This window comes from Harpia harpyja, chromosome 14 (assembly GCF_026419915.1).
Source record: "Harpia harpyja isolate bHarHar1 chromosome 14, bHarHar1 primary haplotype, whole genome shotgun sequence".
NCBI classification, from domain to species: Eukaryota; Metazoa; Chordata; class Aves; order Accipitriformes; family Accipitridae; genus Harpia; species Harpia harpyja.
In genome coordinates, this window is record NC_068953.1 from 18309106 (window position 1) to 18330554 (window position 21449).

The 21449-nt window shown below is 38.7% G+C and overlaps 1 protein-coding gene across 5 annotated transcripts in view; it reads left to right on the forward strand.

Moving 5' to 3' along the window:
• Positions 1-1259: 1259 nt before the first annotated feature.
• DENND4A (DENN domain containing 4A) overlaps positions 1260-21449 on the forward strand; it is a 64057-nt gene continuing 43867 nt past the window's right edge. For 2 of the 5 annotated variants that reach the window (XM_052809100.1, XM_052809103.1), the window contains exons 1-6: positions 1261-1513; positions 10117-10202; positions 16355-16684; positions 17304-17553; positions 19158-19227; positions 20822-20991. In XM_052809100.1, the coding sequence (XP_052665060.1) occupies positions 16377-16684; positions 17304-17553; positions 19158-19227; positions 20822-20991 (798 nt within the window). In that variant the 5' untranslated portion in view covers positions 1261-1513; positions 10117-10202; positions 16355-16376. Of the gene's footprint in view, positions 1514-10116; positions 10203-13738; positions 14737-16354; positions 16685-17303; positions 17554-19157; positions 19228-20821; positions 20992-21449 lie in introns of those variants that run through there. The other 3 variants (XR_008238407.1, XM_052809101.1, XM_052809102.1) reach the window with 3 other exon arrangements.

Consider the following 21449-nt stretch of genomic DNA (forward strand, 5'->3'; position numbering starts at 1 on the left):
GTCAGTATGCTGTCTGTTGAGAAAAAAAAAAGAGGCAGACTCAGCTCACAAATATCAAACCTGGCAGCGCAAAGCTGTGTCTGCATGTGCAGGCTTGCACATGGGTGCTTCTGCCTGGGTAGAGGCTGGCTTGTGTCAGCCTCTCTGTTTCCTACATGGGGGGTAGGAGGAGCAGCATTTCTGCTACAAACAGTCATATTAATAAAGGCATGTGGGGGAAAAAAGTCATATTTTGTACTTTTTGCTTTTATATTCTCCTATTTGGTCAGATTTTTCAGAGGGATGAGGTAAACCAATACAATAGGTTTGAACATACATAAGCATTTACAGTCCAAATTCAGAACTTCGTCTGAATTTTCCGTCTTTATAATGAGCCACTTCTAAACCCTCGAGCCAAACGCCCAGAACTGAGGGAAGCTTGAATTCAAAGCCAAAATTGTATGGTTGGAGCCTATCCCTAAACATCGCTTCAAAAATAGCACATTGGTATAAAATTTTGAAACCCGGGGTTGCAGTACACAAGGTGCCTGAAAAGTAGTATTTCTGTGTGTCGGTACAAGCAGGAGGACCCATTTTGTTGCGCTCAGCAACATCTTGACACGCTGCACTAATCTCAGCCGCACGCTCTTAAAAGATTATTTTTGTCTCGGGTTCTTTTCTAGTCTTTGATGCAACAATCTGGTGCGGGTTACATCAAGACTGCAGAAAATCCCCCGTTTTCTCTTCCCTTGTTTTCCAGACAGCCCGCACCTCCTCCGGGTCCTGGCGACGGGCGCCGCAGGCGAGCGAAAGACTGGCATATTTGGGCCGGAGATTAATTTCTCTTTAAATTAAAGGTACTGCCGGGCGGGCGGGAGACGCTGTAGTGCGGTGTGTTTGTGTGGGGGGTGGGGTGTTAGAGTCCAGCCCATGGTCTGCGCGTCGTGTTTTAGGCTGTTCTGAGGGGGTTTCACTGAGGGTGTCCCGCTCCCCTCCCTCACGGTTCACAGCCGCCGGCGCCTCGCCGCTCTCTGAGGGGGGAAGGAGGGAGGCGGGGGCCGCCGGACCGAGACCCCTTCGCCGACGGGCCCGCCCTCTCAGAGGGAGACCTCAGCGGCGAGCTGGGCGCCGGGGCGGCCGCACACGGACTTCAGGCAGCGCGGTGGCGGCGGCGGGCCCGCCTCAGGCGCGGCAGGGGACCACCGCCTTCAGCCGCGGAGCAGCAGGACCCGGCGGGCGCCCTGCCCGCCGCGATCACGAGTCGGCGCCCGCCTTCCTCCCCCCGCCCCCCCGTGACAACCAAGATGGCGGCGCGAAGAGGCGGTGCGGAGGGGAGGGGGGATCCTGCCTGAGACGCCCACGCGGCGGGGAGGCGGCCGGGGCGAGTCGGGCTCCGCTAGGATGAGATAAGGGCGCGGGGACCGGGCGCGCTTCCCCTCCCCTACCCCCCTTCACCCGCCCGCTCCTCGGCGCCGGGGACAGGAGGCTCTGCCGGCCGTTCCCCCTGCCCCGGGGAGCGCGGCCCCCGCCGGAGGTGAGGGAGCGCGCCGAGCTGTCACCGCGGTGGGGCGCCGGGAGGGGGGCGGGGGGAGGTGGTTCTCTGAGGAGATATCGCGGGGCGGGCGCTATCGCGACCCTGGGGCGGCGGGGAAGGGGCGTCCGCCTGCCCGCGGCTCCCCTGGCTGCCAGCAGCGGGCGGGGGCGAGGGAGGCCGGGCGCCGGCGGGCGAGGGGCTGAGAGACGAGCAGGGGCGGCGGTAACTTTCCGCTGGGCCGCGGTGGGAGGGGGGAAAACTTTCTCCTTTTCCCCGTCGGCCCGACGCTTCCCGCCAGCCCCCCGCCCCGGCGATGGCCGGGCCGGGAGAAGCGCAGCCCCGGCCCGGCTTGCGGGGCCGCGGAGGCAGGCGCTCGTCAGGGCGGAGAGCCTTGACTGAGCGGTGCCTGCTGACCTGCCATGTTACAAAGGCAGGTCAGGAGCGTGCCGGAGGGCTTGGAGAGCTGCTCGGCCGAGGTGTGTGTTCCCCAGATAAATGTGCAGTTTTTCCACGCAGCGTGCACTGCGTCAGCTGGAATGGCAGGGGTAGTGTTCAGCCTTGTGCGTGGCTATCTTTATTGCGACTTTGCCTTTGGCTCCCACAGCCTGGGTTACTGTATACCTGGATTAATGCGACGCACTGGACACGATGATAAAAATTAGCCCTGACGTTTTTATCGTTGTTCCATCACCATGTCTGCATTTAGCATAAGTTGCTGGCTGGGTGATGATAATATTTAATAACTTCCTAGTGATGGTTGTTACTCTGGAGTAATTTCAAACGGGCTGCATTTAAAAATGTGTTGCTTCTGAGAATGTTGATTTGCTGAAAAGGAGGTCTTGACTTGGCACTTAGTTCTGAAGTTTAATTTTTTTGAATTAACTGAGTAGAAGTGTGGTGTTCCAGACAGCTTTTTACTTCATTTCACAATTTTTTCTGGAACTGTTGCTCAACTAGAGGTTTCCGTAAAAAGCGTTACATTACAGTACATAATCTTTCACTTTCTGAATGATTAAACACAAATATTTAATCTTGGCAAGTATCTGTGGTGCTTTAGGAAAACTAATTGAGTTAGTCTAGCCAAGGAAGGTCGAGGGGGAGTAAATGAATTATTTCTGGTTTGTGTGTCTAGCATACAAGTCTTACTTTGCAAGAGTCTCCCGTTTCTCTCTTCTTTTTAAAAAATTCATACATTTAGAGTACTGGTGAAACTCTATCTTGCTTTTAGAGTATTGAGGAGTCTGTAAGCTCATTTAAAATGAACATTAAAGTGGAACTGCATCTCTGGTAAATGAAGCTAAGTTTTCTAGGGGTAATTGTGACTTGGTACTGAAATTGTTTAATTATCAAAAATAAAGCATTAGAGTTTTTGTGGTTAGCTTTTGGGGAAGGGGAAAATTGCATGGAGCCCTTACAGACAAGACAAAAAAGATTAAGCTTCACTACAGCATTAAGAGCTTGTGTGATGTACGTGTTTTACTTATTCTAGAAATAATGTTTCTAGAATAAGGGTCCAGCTGGATGAGGTACTTTTCCTCAAGTTTATGAGCAGCTTCTGCTCCTTTGGAACAGGCTTTAGCCAATAGCCTCTTCTAAACAGTGAATTTACTAGAAAGTAGCAGAAAACATAAGATCTGTTTCTGCAAGCAGTAAGCCAAAAGGCACTAGGACCATTTTTTTTAAAATGCAGGTTTACTTAGGAATGTTTTTCCAGTATTAAGGATGTTCATACACATGAGTTTTCATACTTTTTGTAGCAGTGTGGTTGCAGGTCCGCGTTTCCTGGTGAACGGCTTGTTCTGTATATGCTTTACTTGGATATAACACCAGTATGGTGCTTAATAGAATTTCTGTATGTGTTAATGGCAATATTAGCAATTTTGTAGTTATATAGCCAGAGTTAATTATTAGTTAGTAAAAGTGTAAATATTGACATAGTCTGGCACATACTATATGGCTCAGGTGAGCGTAGCTGATTCAGGTCAAGCATTAGAAACAGTGTAAATAACCTGGTCCTGTTGAAGATATCCTTGAAAGGGGAAGTGGCAAGATAGAGAGTAGAACCTAGCTGGTGCTCTAAAGAGAATGAGGTTGTCTCAGGAAGGTGTCTGACATACTGCTGTTCTGTGTCAGTCTTACAAAGGAATTGTAGGCACCACTGTTCAGAAGCCAGTCTGGCAATTTCTAATCTACAGGATTTTGCATTGAAGGGTTTACTGATTTCTAGGTAAATTCCTGCTGTAGTGTGTCATAGCTAGAGAAAACTGTCTTGTGACTCTTCAAAAGAGGAAGACGATATCTAGACCAAGCTGAATAATGATGATGGGATTTGTTAATCTTGAGGTTTTAAAACTGGAAAAAGAAATTTGCAGTGTCACTTAAATATTCAACATCCCTTTTTGATTTCCATCATACTTCCTAGCAACTGGAGTTGGTTTTGCAAGTCATAGTAGGTTGAAATGCTTTTTATAACAGTGGCTGTAGAAACAGTTGCACTTGTGGTCAAAAACCAGCAGGTTGTGGAAAGGTCATAGTACAATAGCTACTTAGTCAAAACCTTTCTCAATCTTAAATGTCTCCTGAAATGAAGACTTGTAGGAAGTCTTCATTCCATTCATTGTCCTTTACTCAACTTTGACCTTAGTTTTTAAATATGGTGTCGGCATGACCAAAAATCTGGAGGCTAAAATGTTGCACAATTTACGTGGACTTTTTTTTTTTTTTAAATATAACCTAGTAATCTTGTTCAAACATAATGTTTGAGGTATTGGTGACTTCCAGGTATCTTGGTGTCTGACAGAGGGTTCCAGTAGCTCAAGTTTTGATACACCTGTAGCTGTGGATTTAAGATATTTGTTCTGAAGTTTCCTGGAAAGAACTGTATCACTTTTTAAAAGGAGGGGGAAAGGACCAAACAAAGACACCAAAATAATTTCTGTTTAAGTGCCTTAACAAAATATGATGCAATTTATGTGGTTTGCTGTATTTCCAGTATGATTCTCTTGTTTGTTACAGTGTTTAAATCAAGCTTCTGTGATGTATTGAAATTTCAAAAATTTTTTATGCTGACTGTCCAAAAAAAACCCCAAAACCCACCCTACCCCCAAAAACCAGCCTGCCCCCCCTTCACAATCCTTGCCCAAAACCAAACCCTGTAAAGATTTATCACCTTTGAAAAAAGTTTAGGTTGAGCTTGCACAAAAAGCAAGGGTAAAGGTGTAGTTTAGAGGGCTGAGTTGTAGTTGTCCCTCATCCTTCTGCTGTAGCCTCACTGGGTGGTCTTAGGCAAGAGCACAGAAAATGCCCTACATCTATTCCCTTATATATCAATTCTGTATATAAATAACATTTGTTACTGTGAGCACAAATCATGATAGAAATTTTATGCCATACTAAAAGCAGCAAATCTTTGCAAATCCTCTGCAAGCTAAAGCCAGTTATGCCTTGCTTTAATTGAGAATAGCTAACAGGTAGGAGATGAATATGTATAAACAGTGAATGCATCACCACTGTTCAACTATTTAAAATCAGCTATTTCTAGCAGTGGTGCTGACCAAATAATTACTTAAAGTGAATGAGGTTCTTGAGGTTCTTTGCTATATTGCATAATAAGCCTTGGATATTTTCTGCTGTCCTTCAGTTCAGGCTTAGTCTATGCCTGGTCTGGAAGCTTGGTCTATGACTGATCTGGAAACACTCTGCTGATATCTATATGTTTATAAAGTGCCCCCACAGACTATAGAGTCAAAATTAAAATGTACAGTGAGGGCTATGTGAGGCAGTGATGCTGAGAGGTTTGATCTATAGCAGTCATTTTAGTAGTAGTCTATAATGCAGAAGTAGTTATTGGTAGTTCCCTAAAGAGCTCAGAAACAGTACTAGGAGGAAATTGTGGAAGAGAAGTGGAAACGAAAGACTTCAGAAAGTGTTGGCCCTACTCTTTTAAATGGCATATTTTTACCTTTTCAAAGTGTACTTTCATATGTTAGATACAGGGTTACTGTAGAGGCTGAAATAGAGTGAAATTGAAGTAAGCAATAAGGGGGAGGGGGGGAAGGAGGAACTATGGTATAAAATAGGATGTGAAGAGTAAGGAGGGGTGTTAGAAGTAAGTTAGCCAATTATATCCTCGCTATTTAATTTTTACTGTAAAATTTGACTTTTTAAAATTTGGCTCAGAAAAAAATCATTAATACTAATTAATTGAATTATTTCAATTTAGCCATCTGAAATAAAAGTGGACAAGCAGTAAGTGTGTTGTTTAAGTTATATGTACATATATGCAAATGAAAAAGTCCCAAGAGGAAACCCCCACTTTTTTCTGTGTGCAAGCATGGTGCAAACAAAGAGAAGGGCATTGTGGGTTGGACTCTTGAGTTTTGGTTTTGTCTTGAGCTTCAGAAGAAACTTGTGGCCTTAAGGAATTATTCTTAGCTGTACAACCAAGATCAGGATCTGGTCCAGCTCCGGTAGCTTCTGTCAACAAGTTTGTCTGCGTGATATTTTGACTATTAAAATTACAGTGAAAGAGGCAATGCTGTCCAGATCCTGCAAGTGCAAAAGTAATCAGACTCAGCACAGTGCTGTCAGTTAAATCCTGGTACAGGAGCAGTGTTCTAACAAATTGTACAACTTTGTAGTTACCTTGTATGCTGAACTCCTATTCAGGACAGTGAAGACTTCGTTATGTAGAGTGCCAGAGGTAAACCCTTCTGTGAGTACTTTTCTCGTAATATTTAGCACTTAAGGTGACTCTCCCTTACTCGGTACACTCCAGCCTTTCTTTTAAGGGTGTGGTTATTTAATAATTTTAGTCCAAAAGTTGGGGAAGGAGTTTTAAGATGTCTGCTCTATGTTACAAAGAGGTATTTTGAGCTGGCTTTGGAATCCTGAAGCAGTAGTTACCTTAGCATATTGTTGCACTTCAGCTAATTTACTGTGATTATTGGGGAGATACCCTACTGTTGCTTTATATTGCTTTGCTAGCTAACCTAGCTAGGAAACTGTCACAGCAATATGTGTTAGTTGATAGATATATTTGTAGCTGAACTGGTAGCAGTACATTCACACTTACTTTTCTGTGGGGTAGATGATGAACATGTTGCTAACTGGAGATTTACGAGATGAGGGAGGTATTAGTCAGTGTTATCTCTCCATTAAACCTTTCCAGTGTGGTGTAGATCATCTGCAAACAGCAGTCACAGCCCTGCAGTTGCAGTCTATGCATGTCATCCACTCAGTGTCTGTAACTTGCAGCATGGCTGGGTCCAGTTTTCTTACCTTACAGGACACTTTTGCTGGCCAGAGGAAAAAAAAGCATGTCAAATGTTCTAAGTCACAATTAAAGTGTATTTTTAAATGTAGCAAAAAAAGTTACAAACAATTCCCACCTGTCTTTCCCTCTACCACACCATGAATTAAAAAAATTAATTTGGGTAGAGAATGGCTTCATGGCTGGGTGAAAGCAGGCCACTTCTGTCACTCCTGGTTGATGCACTTTGACATTTTCAGTGACAGATTTGGGGTTTGAAGCTCAGTATTGGAAGATTCGCTGCTTTCATTTGCCTTTATCTACTGTGCCAAGGAAAATGGAACATTCGGTTTGGGGGACTTCTTTTAAAAAGTTGTTGTATAATAAGTAGTTGTACAAAAAACATGGACTAGTTGCCCTCCTGAACTGTGTTTTGGATGAAGTAATATTTACATTTTATAATGCTTACCTTGGCTTCCCTCCCCCTTATTTGCTGTAAATTGTTTTCTGCATCCCCTCCCTACAAACACAGTTGTACTTCAGAAATTGTTTCTATTATTTGGTTGTGCTTTTTGGCCATAAATACTGTAATCTAGAAAGAAATGTGTAAGTTTTAAAACTGGCCTTGTTAAGATTTGTCTCTGTCATGAATCTCGTGGGATACTTGAACATCACTTTCTTGAATTTTTGTAGACAGGGTTGAATATTGTGGGATTTTGCTGTGGCACAACTGTAATGAACGCGTAAGCAGCCTGTGCCTTGTTAGACCCTCTCAGTAAATGCTTTGATTTTACTGAGACAGAAAACGACAATGAAGAACAAACAAATAGAAGACTTGGTGAGTGATGGTGGAAAGCATAGAAGATGTAGAAAACGCCTGATCTCTCCCTCAGGGTGAAGTCTGTTCCTTCCTGCCTTCTCTCTGCCAGTTATTCTGCTTCCTCCTCTAAGCTTTGATACTCTAGATGGCTAGTTCTTGCTCACTGACTGTAGAAATCCCACTGAATCTAGATTAGCCTCTGAATTTAAGCCTAATTTTTCTTTCTTCCTAGTCATTGCTGAACAAATCTGCTTGTCCCTCAGTTCTTGGCCTGCATTCCTATTTTCTGCTCCCAAACTCATGGTCTTGTGTTCTGTCCCTGCGCTCTTATCCAGTGCTTTGCTGTTTCTGGGCACCTCTTTAGAGATCCTTTGTTGCCAGGTTTTCTGAGCTCTCTTGATTATCTCCTCAGCTGTTTGGATCAGAGTATGTTAACCATGAGTTGGTACAGATGAGTGTGAATGGGCCTGCAAAATGCTTGATAGCGATTCCAGCCCAGGGATGTAGGGGCAGAACAATGTTGGGGTTTTTCTTGTTTTGTTTTTCTATATGCCAATATGTTTCTTAGCACTAGTACTACTATTGATGCAGCACCAAAGGGAGCTTAGTGGAGTCTAGTGACTCCTTGTTAATTACTGCATTGTCTAACATTATTGAGTGCAGATGTGTGCAATAGTGTCTAAAAAGTAATGCAGTTGATTACTTTAACCCTATTTGTTAGTAACTTTCTCTGTTGCTGTCATTTGTTTAACTGTAGTAATAGGAAATGAGAAGAAAAGGAAGTATAGGCAATGTCCTACTTAAAAATAAAAATGCTATGAGAAGTCCCAGTTGTATTGGGGTAATAATGTAGGTCCTTTGCACCTTGTTTCTTGAACAAGTAGATCTTTTACTTGATAGATGGAGGACAACAAACTAGTTGTAAATACATTCTACAAGCTGCAAGTACTATGAAATAGAGCTGCAAGTATGCTGGCAGTGGTTCTTGCTGTGTTCCTTGTGATGCTTAAAAGTATATTTTTCTTTTTCTTTCCTTCAACTCTTCTCATTGGCTTTCCAGATAGTTGACTAGGAAAGATGTTTTTTGATGAGTCCATGGGGAAATTATCCATGTGTTAATGCTGCTTATTTCTTAGACTTTTTGCAGCTGTGCTTGAGGTCTGCAGGTGAATCCCTGAAATTATAATTTCTGATGCTCCTGGAAACTTTATTTTACAGATCAGGTCATAGACAAAAAAGTGCAGTGCTACTGCTGCAAGCTCTCTTGCTTTGTAGTCTGGTGTAAAAATGTTTAAAGTCAGTTAGTAGAGAGTGACTGACTTTAACTGGTACTAGTCCATAGTGCTGTATGGATTAGAAAGACTTGCACCAGGGGCTGGGTTCGCTCTCTAGGCTGTCACCTCCTCATTCCTTGCTATAGGAGTAATGAACTAACAGTGCTGATTGCTTCTGCATGATCTGAAATAAGTTGACTTGTACTTTACAGTTATGAACAGAACCTTGAACTTTGTGGTCCCAAAAATATAACTCTGATAATCTAGTGTAGAATTTTTTCCCCCAATTTTTCCGCTTCAGGAATGAAAGCAAATCTTGCATGGTTTGCATAAACCCTCCTAAGATGTGTTTCTTTCCAGCCTTGCTTATGTTACACTTTGTTTTCTAAAGTCTTCTCACAGTAATATTCTAAGAGTGTTCTCCAGGTCTTGGCAAATAGAAGCCTCGTTTAGACAAAGTTTATTTTTGACTACAGCCTTGCTGATGATAATGAGTCATTCCGGGAGATTGAAGTCTGAGAGTGTCTCCAGTGAGGTATTCTCCTCGATCCCATGGTGGAAAGCTGTTGCTTCAAAATGCTGAACTGCAGCACAGGCTGCCTAGCTTGCACATGCCTCAGTGTAAAACACAAGCTCAAGCTGCCTATGGTCATACCAATGTTTAAAAGTGGTCATACTAGTATTTACAAGCTAAGTATATCATATCTGAAGAAAAACAGTGAACTGTGACAGTAAATGGCAAGAAGACTGCAACTGCAAGCATGGGGAATTGGAGTAAGGTGGCTAGATGGAAGAGTACCTGTGTATTGCTGATTGTGGAGTGAGAAAGATCTGCTTTATCAGAATCTTGCGAAGAGGAAAAATGTTTTAAAGTAGACTTTGAAAGGTTATTGAGCTAAAAAGGCACTTTCGTAGCTGGCTAACACCTTCTATGAATAGGTGGAAGGTATTTATTATCAGAAAATAGTGGAAGAGTTGAAATAATCTAAAGTGGCTGGCTCAACCATTCTTTGATTTTGTTTCTTTAAAGCATTAAATGTATTATGTTGTTTACATTCTTATATCAGTGCAGCATAAAACTTGATATTTTGTTTCTTAAGTTTAAAACCTGGTTTTATACACTTTTTTAACAGTTGTGACATGTAACCTTGCCTTAGCCAGTCCTACAACAATTCACAATGTTCATTTAATGTGACTGGTGCAGTAAGGTTCAACAAATATGTACATTGTTTAATTTTTGTTTTTACTGTCTCTATAGGGAATGAAACTTTAACAAGAAGTCTATGTTAAAGCCTGGCTAACAGCAACAGAGGCAAAGTGTAGAAGCAATGCCCTGATGAAAAGGTAGGGAACACATTGAAAGAGTTTTCAAAAGGCTTGTGTTCTGTCTGACTTTAGAGAATTCCTGTGATATTTGAGGTGCTTCTGCTTTGTTCCCAGCACTGTTTGCTTGCTATGAAGAAAATACTGGGGAAAAAAGGCTTGTCTGTCACTTTTGCCAGGCAACAGGGATGGGGTGAAGGTTTTTCCCTGGGTAACTGCAGTTATTCACATGTTCTTTAGGCCATTGAGCTCTCATGTGATTTGTGCAGTGTCATGGCTGAGAAACGGTTCTGAGTGGCCATAGCAGGACTGACTGATCCAGTTAACTTCATCTTGCTCTTGCATGACTAGCCACCACATTTCTGTGTGTTGGCAGCATACTTCAACAGGGTAATGCAGCAGTACACATAATGAGACTGAAATGCTAGGGGCTGTTAGAACTTCACTGGCAATTTTAAAAAATTGGTCACTGATTTGTCTTGTCTATTCATCTACTTTTCATGCGCCTTCAAAGGAAGGAAGTTCTTGGAATGTGATTATATGACAAATGCTTAAAAAAAAAATCATCACCATTTTTAATAAAGCTTTGAACTGTTTTAAAAAAGGTGTGTTGCTGAGCGCTGCACTGGTTTCCAACCTACACTAGGAGACATTTGTTCCTTATTTACAAACAGAATGTCTCTTTGGAGTCAGGCTAGCAAAGTAAAATGTCACCTGCTTTAGACAGCTAATGGACTTAATAAGGAGCTGAAATTAATAAGCAATTTAATATTCCCAAAGGAAAATGCAGGAAGGAATGGGAATGAAGACACGGAAGATCAAAAGATTACAAGGCAGTTGTGTCTGCCAGAGATGGGTTGGCTAAACTGTTCTAATGAAGTCGGATGGTCCTTACTGCTATCTTTCCCAGGTCACATATCTCTTGTACATGCAAGTGTACAAGTAAACCCTTTTTGCTATCTGGGAAAGCTGGCTCCTTGAAAGAAGCTGGCACTGCTAGAGCAGTTCTGGTCTGCAGCCCACCTACAAGTTACCTCTACAAAAGTCTGTGGGTAGGAGCAGGTTGTATGAATTATATCAGTATTTTTTTTTCCTTGGAAATGGTGTAGCGCATCTATAGTAAACTCTGTACTTCAGGAAGCATCATGCCTGTTGCTGCTGCACAAATGGAATACACAGCACATCTGCATTAGTTCTGGTCATGTGATGGGGAAAAAGCTGATGCATACTTCCCTCTTACAGTATTTGAATGAAAAATGTGATCTGTTAAAAAAGCTTGGACACTGATTTAGTTGTTTTATCTGAAAATATGTGAGCTGGTATAAAATCATGCCTTTCAATTTTTGTTTGCTTTCTATATGAGAGTTGTGGATAGTTTATAGCAAATAGAAGAAACTTCGTTGGAAGCAAAATAAGTTAGTGTATCTGCTCTACTTTTTTAATTCAGAGTTAGGTCTAAGTGCCACTGATATTTTATCACAAAAGGGTCAGCCACATGGAACTCCTGTCAACCTCCTGATCACCTTTCTCCTAATAGCAGATTGTTTTGCACTTTGCAGCAGCAATAGATCTATAGTGTTAGATTGCAAAGCTAATTTTTCAGATTAATCTCTTCTGCACAGTTGCTAAAATGCCAGCACTTATGAATTACAATAGCAGTGACAGTTAGACAGTGAAAACTATTAATATTTCCTAAATGTTTATGAAGAAATACAGTGATATTAAAAAACTAAATTTAATAAACAATGAAACTGAGTTTACCCTTTGTCTTTCAGCAAAGTAATTAAGCTAATAGTTTGTGGATCTGTGGCAGAATTATCTGTTTCCCCTGTTCCCACATTTTTAGAAATGGCAAAAAGCCCTCTTTTGTCCCACATTTGTATAGTCATGATCTGCAAAGTCTGTGTGTGTTTTTAATGTGTTCTTACAAGTCAGCTTGCTATTTGCAAGAGTATTTTGTTTCTTACTGATGTTTATGGTGTTTAATTTATGGTGGTATTAATTATATGCAGTCCATTAAAAATGATTGTTATGAGATGGCTCAAAGACCATATATTGCACTTGTTTCTAGGGACTTCTGTAAGAGGTTATGTTTATGATCCCATGGCATTGTCTTTCAAAGTGCAGCCTTTTGTCCCCAGATGACTGAAGTGTAGAGAAGCAATAGTAGCTGCTTCTCAGTGTGGCACTATTAATGTTGCTGAACTTTACTTGGGACCTGCTGCTTCAAGCAACGCTCTTGTTCAGTGTGACTGTTTCTGTTGTGGTTTGTTTTTTGGTTTTTGTTTGTTTTTTTTTTTTTTCCCCTGGAAGTTGACTTGCAGTACTGTGTGATGTATATAATTATAACATGCTTTGGAATACCTTCATGGTAAGAGTTTCTACAGAAATTATTCAGATTCGTCTGTTTATGTGAAACTGCTTTTCGCAGAATGATTATTTGTCACTGGATTAGCTCACATTATATACCTTCTTTCTGGGGTCTGTTAACAGAAAGTTTGCATAAATCTCCTCTCACGGTAAAGAGATGTTGAAAATTTGAGTAAAGTCTAAGTCAGCTTGAATAAAATACCACTGGATTGTTTTGATATCTTCTGCATTTTATCCCATTTTTAGCTGTAAACCTTTGTACCAGAAGGCAAAGATCTGAAGGGATCATGCATCATGAGCTAGGCCTTTTTTTTTTTCTCTCCCTTCTGTAAAAGCTGCATTAAAATATGAAAGTCTTGCTGACTTGTATATTACTTGCTATAACCTTAGGAAGCAAATTTGTGTGATAGCAGGTGTTTTTATGTAGGGGATTCTAATTTTAACTGGGTCTAAATGACGAGAGCTTGTCCCAGTTTTTCTTGAAAGTACCTTTGGGGATAAATGAATGTTTGAATTTAAGACTTTTGATATAAACTTAATATGAAATAATTAATAGTGAGGCTTAAATTGTGAGATAGGTATGATTCTTCAGTATAATGTATATATATCTTTCTGTTTATTTGTAATGCTGTCTTGCCTAATTAAACTGCAATAGTGTGCTGCTAATACACTGAAGTTATAAGGCTTACTTGCAATTTTAAGTTATAGTTTGTATAATTTTTGATTACTAAAATATTGTTTTCCTTTCAACTTAAAAGGTGTTGTGAAGCAGTCCAGAAATTGGTGTAGTTTTGTGAAATAATGCTAATGAGAAAAGGAACAAAACAAAACTTAATATTTTTCTAACTCAGAATCTTTAAGGCAAAGTTCAGTTTTGTAGTGTTTCTGCTGCTTTGTACTGACCCTGTGGTTATGGGACATTTTTCATATACAACAGTGCAAGACTTAGCCAGCTTTCAGTTTACCTTCTCTCTTCTCAAGTCTTTTAATGGAAAACTTTTTCAACTTTTTCACTAGAGCTTATGATGGGGTAAGTGTTGAGTTTAAATTGCTTGGCTGGTAGCTTTTACTTAGCCAGTCCTTTCTTCCTCAGCAGTTTTTGAGGAACATTTTGAGGTTTATTTTTATATTTTTTATATATATACATATACCCCCTCTACCTTCTGAGCAGTCTTTGACCATAGCTCTTTTCTGATCTATGTTATGAAGTATTCATTTTTTTCTTTCTATACATCTTGATGCATTTTCAGATGATACTTTTTAAAAGCAACTGCTTATGCTCTGATGTATGTATTTATTTTTTTTTTAACTTAAGAGCAAATGCTTGGCCAGTGTATTGTAGCTTTAAAAAAAACTGTTACAGCTTATCCATTGATTTAAAGTGAGTGCTGGTTGATAAAGATAGAAAGTTTTCATGATAGTTAAAATGTAGTGTACTATAGTTAAGTTTACAGAGAATTGTTAATGTTACAAAATATTTAGAACTTCAGTCGTGTTAGCTAAAAGATGTTAGTGTTTGGTCTTATGTTAGAGTTTAAAGATGCTTTATGAAACTTCTTTATCTCTGCATGCATTTGTTGCTAGCCTATTCTGGATTTGCTGGAGCCAGATGTACAGTGAAATAATAGGCAGCATATGCAGTGGTTGAATTTGTGTGTCTTTGGATATATCACTCAAGGAGAAGTTTGAGTTTGTAGTTATTACTCTCATATACTGCTAGTTGAGAAACATGTTCCAGATGTTTTTGAAATAACTGAATTTAGGTTAAATTAAGCTTAGTTTTCTAACTGCATTCTCTCTTCTCTCAGAAAACAGGCTGAGCAGTTATTTACAAACTGTTACGCTGCTGTATGTTGATGATTGTTTCCCAGTAATCATGTGTTATAAAGTGTCCCATATTGCTTATTAACCATATAGAAAGAAATAAAGGTTGGATAGTTTGGGGAGTTTTCTTGGTGTTTTCTTGAATAATGTAAATAACCTTAAAATAAAAACTGTTATTCATTTCCTTGTGACTTTAGAAGCTAGTCAAATCAGTTACTCCAGCAAAATACAAACAACCTACAAAATAAGAGCAGGAAGATGGAATTACGTTTCTTGTACTGGTGGATGAGGTTCATAGTGGTGGTCAGGCACAGGCTGACATTCTTCCTTCCTGAGCAGGGATTGGTGCTGGAAATCTGAGGTCAGCTTGAAACAATTTGATTAAATGCACAGTATCAATTTAGGACATAATTTCCCTAATTACCAGTGAGAAATGTCCAAATTTACTTTGCTTGTTTTAATGAAGATTTGTTGGTAAAATCCAAGAATCATGATGGTATGAAGTTTGATAAGGCTTAATACTTGCTACCTAGAGCAAAAAATAAAGGGAGATAAAGCAACCGGAATAAAGGTGGCGTGAAAACTGAAGTCTTGTACCAGCCACTTAAACTGTTTTAAATTGTGTGTTGAGTTTCTGAACGTTAGCAAGCTCTTGAAATGTGTTGTAACAGTTTCTCTTGCAATAAAATTTTACACCTAAACAAAATTAATTCAACAAAAGGGAGTTTTAAATAGCTTGTTTGCTTTAAAAAGTCTGGAACTTGATGACAGTAAACTTCCTGAAGCTACTTAGCAAGGTTCCAGCACATATGGGTGACTTAGATAAACATTTTTAGCGTATTTCTCAATGTTCCATGAAAGAGCGGAAAGTGTTTCTTTATTTGCAAAATCAAGCTATGAAATAAGACATGGGGTTTAAGTGACTTGCAAAGGTATTCGAGAGTCTCTGACAAAGAGGAAACTGAATCTCCTGATAGGTAGTGCCCTGCATTGTTTGCAAGGCTATCTTTTCATCCTACAGATGTTACTTTGTCCTGTGCTGAATTTAATTTACACCATTGGTAGCAAACTGCAAAAAAAACACTATACAGAAAGAATTCATATGTAAAGAATTTTTTTATCAATATGTTCCAGGAAGAAAGAATGTAATTTCCCAACAAAATTTGGCTGAAACAGCAGGACTGTATTCCTTTTCATTACGAAAAACTTCATGTGGTCTTGAATGTTTTTGTTTCACAGTGGTCTGTAGTCTGTTGAAGTTGATTCAGTTTAAATGCTTTGTGTAAAAGCTGGTATATTGCTGGCAGTGGGTGGGTTGTATATCAAGGATCTGAGCCTCAAAACATTATAAAATAAAAGGGTATCAACTTTTAGCCTGCAAAAATACTCCAAGAAGATCTGGCCTTGGTATCTGATGTAAAATCTTATAGGGTGACATGGCTGGAAATATTATAGTTGTATCTTTAGAATAATCAAGACAGCCGTTGCATGTATGTTTAATATTCAGGAAGCAAATTAACTGCAGATCATGCCTTAGAAGATTCATTGTCATGGCGAACAGAGTGCAGTAATAGGCTATATGCAAAATACATGAGAACTACTTTTTGGGTCAGCCATGAGCTTTAAGTAGTGAACTATTTCTAAAACTTTACACAGTATTTTGCTGTTACTGTACCTGTTGGTTCAGCTACCCTAGTGTGTAAGTTAGCAAAAAGAGGCCACTTGGGTTTTCCATTCCAAGATGTAACAATTAACTCGCACGATTGTGGCTCAGAATTCCAAATTGGAAAGATTGTGATTACAAATGAAAAATATTACATGGTCTGATGATGGATCTCTCTATTTCTTTTGTATTCTTCTATTGTGTTTTCACTTATATTATTGCAAATTTTCTGTTTTTAAAAATAAACATAACTTTATTATTTCTGGTATCTTATAATTGCCTTTAAAAATACTGATATATATTTCTTTCTTACCAGTTACAACGTCTTGTAATGGAAGATGGAAGACAAAGGGGCTCGTGTTGCTGACTACTTTGTTGTCGCAGGATTAACAGATATTTCCAAACCACTAGAGGAAGAAATCCACTTCAATGATGCTTGCCATAAAATTGCTAAACCAAAAGAACCTATTACAGATGTAACAGTACTTAATAAATCTCTGGGGGAGGAAGTTCCCCAGGGATATAAATGCATAGATGTTACTCCTTCAGGACTGTCTGCAGATCTCAATAATGGCAGTCTTGTAGGACCGCAAATATACCTTTGTTATCGCAGAGGAAGGGATAAGCCCCCACTTACTGATTTGGGGTGAGTGTTTTTTCTGTTCCAGTAGGTGATTTCGGCAGTTTTATTTGACTGATGAGCAAATAAAGCAGGTTTATTGAAATACCTTACTTTTTAAAATATAAAACAAAACTCTAAACAGGAAGATATTTGTTGACTTGAGCATACTGTAACCTGGTATGGTAGGAAAAATGCATGCTGAGTGGATTTTAATGACAACTGTAATCCTTCACATTTTGGAGTTTTCAAAGCCATTTATAATTTTCAGTGTATATATTTGGGTTAAGATAAGATGCTTAACCTATTTAATACAGATTGAAAAGAGGTGAGTTGTATGACGTTCTTAGGATCAGGCAATGAGACTTCAATAGAATTGAAAATAACACTGTTTTGCAGTAAAGAAGACACTTAAAAGCAATTATACATGAGGAAAACTAGTATGGTTTCATCACAAAGCTTTTCTATTAGAATGCAATTTGATGTAATGTGATGTGAACTTGTCAGTAAAAATGTTTTGATCAGAGATGAGACGAGCTGCTGTTAAATTAGTACTATTCAGTTATAATTCTTAGTATAGTATTAGTATTGAAAGTGTTTAAAAAAAAATGTGCCTTCTGACTTTTGTTCATCCCATTTTAACTAGGGTTTTATATGATGGGAAAGAAAGAGTAAAGCAAGGTTGTGAAATAATTCAAACTACTCCATATGGTCGGCCTGCTAATATTAGTGGCAGTGCCTCATCACAAAGAGTGTACATCACTTACCGAAGAGCATCCGAAAACATGACACAAAACATGTTGGCTGTTACGGATATATGTATAATCATACCAAGTAAAGGAGAAACCCCTCCACATACATTCTGCAAGGTTGACAAGAATCTTAATAATAGTATGGTAAGATTCAAAATCTGGATTTTGAATACTTGATATTCAATGATGTAATGTTTGTGGAGTATTTGTAACAGTTCTCAGAGTACCTGGTGAAAAATTTTGATAAGCAGTCTCCAAAGATAAATCAAATCTTGAAGAGTTGGAGGATTGCATTTCTTTGTTCCTGCTTGGAACAAAACCTTTTTGGAAGTCTTGGAGCAAATAGTCTTTTTAGTGCTGACTTGGAAATGCTGACTTCAGCAGCTTTGAATTAGTCCTTAAGAACCTGTTGTGTCACCATATGTATAACTGGAGGTTTTACAGACGCGGCTGTTTCTGACACTGATTTTACTATTGTGATGGGAATTCTGTATGTAACAACTGGCTTCTGTTTTGTTTTTAAACTCTCCCATTACTTACAGTGCTATTTTATAAACATCATTCTAAGTAGTTTCACAGATTTTTTTTTCTCTGAAGAAAGTTGCATGTGAATGGTGTTGGATGCTGTTGACTGTAAGCCTGTTTAAATGCTTAACATGGTTCCAAAGCTAGACCTGCTAAAATACACAGGTGTCGCAGCACTTTGTTTTGCAGAACTTAATATTTAGGTGTCTCCTAGTTGAATTTGCAGCCTTATATGCTGGCTCTTGCAGGGTTCTCAAAAGTCAGCATGCTGGTGAGGATGCTGACCACGTATGCGAGTAGTATCATGCAAAAAAGATCATGGAAATTGATCTGTACTTGTTTTTAAATAAATGCCTGTAGACATTAACAAATGGATTTTTCAGTTCTACCAGTCCCTGTATTGACTGGGTTATGGGAGTGCTGTCTTGTGGAAATTATTATTATCTTTCTCCCATCTATAAAAGCTTTGTGTGCCCTTAAAGGTTGCTGGTCTTTTCCATTCTGTGGCTTTCCATGTTCTTTATTCTCATGTCCAGAAATGGAGAACTTCAAAAATATTTAAAAACATTAACAATGCCAGAAAGGAAGTTGTTGTTTAGAAGCTGCAAAAACTATGACGTTATGCTGCAGACTATGAAATCACAGGTAGAATAAGGGAATGGGCTTAAAGATTAGCGCAATTAAAATAAAAATGCAGGCACAAAAGAAAATTAAGTATTAAAGTAATACACAAATGTAGTTAATAACAGAAATATTGCACTCTGTGTGCGTATATATTCATAAATGTGTGCTTGTATGTATATATATCTGTCTATATATACCTTTAAGCCATAAGTTTAACAAAGTGGAGAAAGGTTTAAATATTTATATGGATGATAATCGTACTTAAAATTCTGTAGTTGTGGTAACAAACGTTTTGGAGAAGAATTTATAGATGTCATGCTTCAGTCTGTAAACCAGCTCTGTTTTAGAGGTCAGGCTGATGCCTGCCATGGATTGGTTAGCTCAGAGCTAACACAGTACTTTTCTTTCAGTTATGTTTGTGGCCATTGTCAGAAGGGATAGTGTAGCAGGCCCGAAATTCCTATATCTTAATGCTTTGTACTTTTGCGTGTAGATTATGGTTCTTTGTAAACAAGGATGAGGAGGTTTTCCTCCACTTTTTTCTGTTATATCTTTGTTATACTTCATCATGTAATCCAACAATTTCTTTTGTTTTACAGTGGGGCTCAGCAGTATATTTATGTTATAAAAAGTCTGTGGCAAAAACCAACACCATATCATATAAAGCTGGTATGTAACTACTATTTAGCTTTTTTTATCTTTAATTCAGGTTGTACAGGCTTATTTGTAATGTAATACATTTTTTGTCAAAGAATTATTTGACAAAGGCACTGTCTTGGCATTATCTAAAAAGGAATCTTTCCCTGAAGAATTCTTTTAAAATAATGTCCTAAAATAAGCCTTAGAATTATATAACATGACCACTTTGTTTTAAAATTTGCTTTTAATTGGAAGCTCAGTTGGGTTTTGATAGGTTTCTACAAACCTGTGTGTCTCCAACCTCTGTTTTTACTGCTGATAGCTGTCTCTTAAGGATGTATATATATATAAATGCAGAAGAAAATACTGCAAAAATTATTTGATGCATTTTCACGATCACTTTCTTTAAGAAAAACTTTGAAGAATACTGCAGACTTCCACACTGCCCTGAACATCAGTGGCATTGAGCTCTTTTAAGTATTTTTGGATTGTGTATCATCTTTATGTTTTGTTTTATTTATAAGACAGTATTAGATTTGCTATGGCTCTGATGAAACGTGTTTGTGGTTTGTTTTTTTTTTTAAAAACCCTGACTTCATTGGAGTGCAAGTCATGAGCATGATTCAGACTTAAGCTTTAATTCACTTTTTTAATTCCCTTTGAGATGCTGCTCTCTGTAAAAAACAGTAGTTTAGGACTAACTAAAAGTTGGACAATAAATTTGTAAATAAACAAAAATTTTAAAAGGCCCCACATCTGGTAATAGCTTGCACAAAATCTTGCTTCTTGAGGGCAAAAAACCCACTGCCCTTCTTGATTACCAGTTTTTATTGCTTATTAATATTTCACTGTATATTAGAAAAGAATGTGTAATGATTGTGTTCTCTAATGCAGAGAAATCCTAAATCCCTTCACACAATATTCATTCTCAGTTTGGAGTCCCCTGGGTTGGCAATAAGAAAGGATAGATTGCTACAGCTGTATGATGTAACCGAAGACCTGTATGTTAAGAGCCTCTGCTTCAGAACTTCGTGTTTTACAGCTATGTTTAAAATTAAGTCTAAACACATTAGTCTGATAGCACATTAGCTGAATCCTCAGCTGAGGTGGATCAGCATAATTAATTGGTTTGATTCTATTGATATTAAAAAATAATCTATCTAACATCAGATTTTTCAGGAAACTTTTGTTGGCAATAATTAATTGCTTTCATAATTGAAAACCTCAGTCTTATTTCTCAATTATTCAGGTTACCATTTCTTTTTAACTAAATTTTAAATCTTTACTCATACTAGTGATGAATGCGAACTATTATAATAATAGCTGAGATGCACACAACGTGCAAACAGAAGAAGATAAATTAGTTGTGAATAGTTCCTAGAATAGTAAGTAGGACTTCAGTCCTATGTTTTAGTCAGGTGATTTCTCCTCAGGCCTTGGAAGCATGCTGCTGCTTTCCAGCTATTCGCTATGCCTGATAATTTACAACTTTCCTTTACTGATCTTCTGAAGTTAGTGTATGCTCAGAGGCGATTTTTCTGGGCATTTTTTTATGGAATGAGCTATTAGAAATATGTTTCTGCTATGCCTTATATAACTGCCTCTTTACAAATTGCCTTTATAGGTTTAATATGCAGATATCCTGAAGAAGATTATGAATCATTCCCATTACCAGAATCCGTGCCTCTTTTTTGTCTACCTATGGGTGCAACGATTGAATGTTGGCCATCTAACAGTAAATACCCTCTCCCAGTTTTTTCTACATTTGTACTAACTGGAGCTTCTGCAGAAAAGGTATTTTGAAAACGTAAAAAAAATCGTTGTTAATAGTTCAAGTTAAAAAAATTGGTTGTTTATCTGTTCAGGATCATGATAATGCATATTTTCATAGGCAAACTTGAATCTATTCATTTGGGCTTAATTCAAAGACTACTTTAAAGAGTGACTTGCATTTATTTCGCTGCTGGACTGTTGATCGTATAAACCTGTACTCCTTTGCTTTCCAATCATGTTAGCCTTTGAAACTACAGAGCTATAAAAATTCTGACTGCATATACATGCAAGTATACTATTTTTATTGCAAGCATGGAAACAACCTTGCATGTATATACTTGTTCTCAAAAGTAAATTGGATGTCAGAGGAATACCGCTTTGAGTTGCGTATAAAGGATTCCTAAAATAGCTATAAAGGCAATTGTAGGAGCAGTTGACTGTAGTTGTACTCTGTATAATCATTATTTTTTCTCTCACTT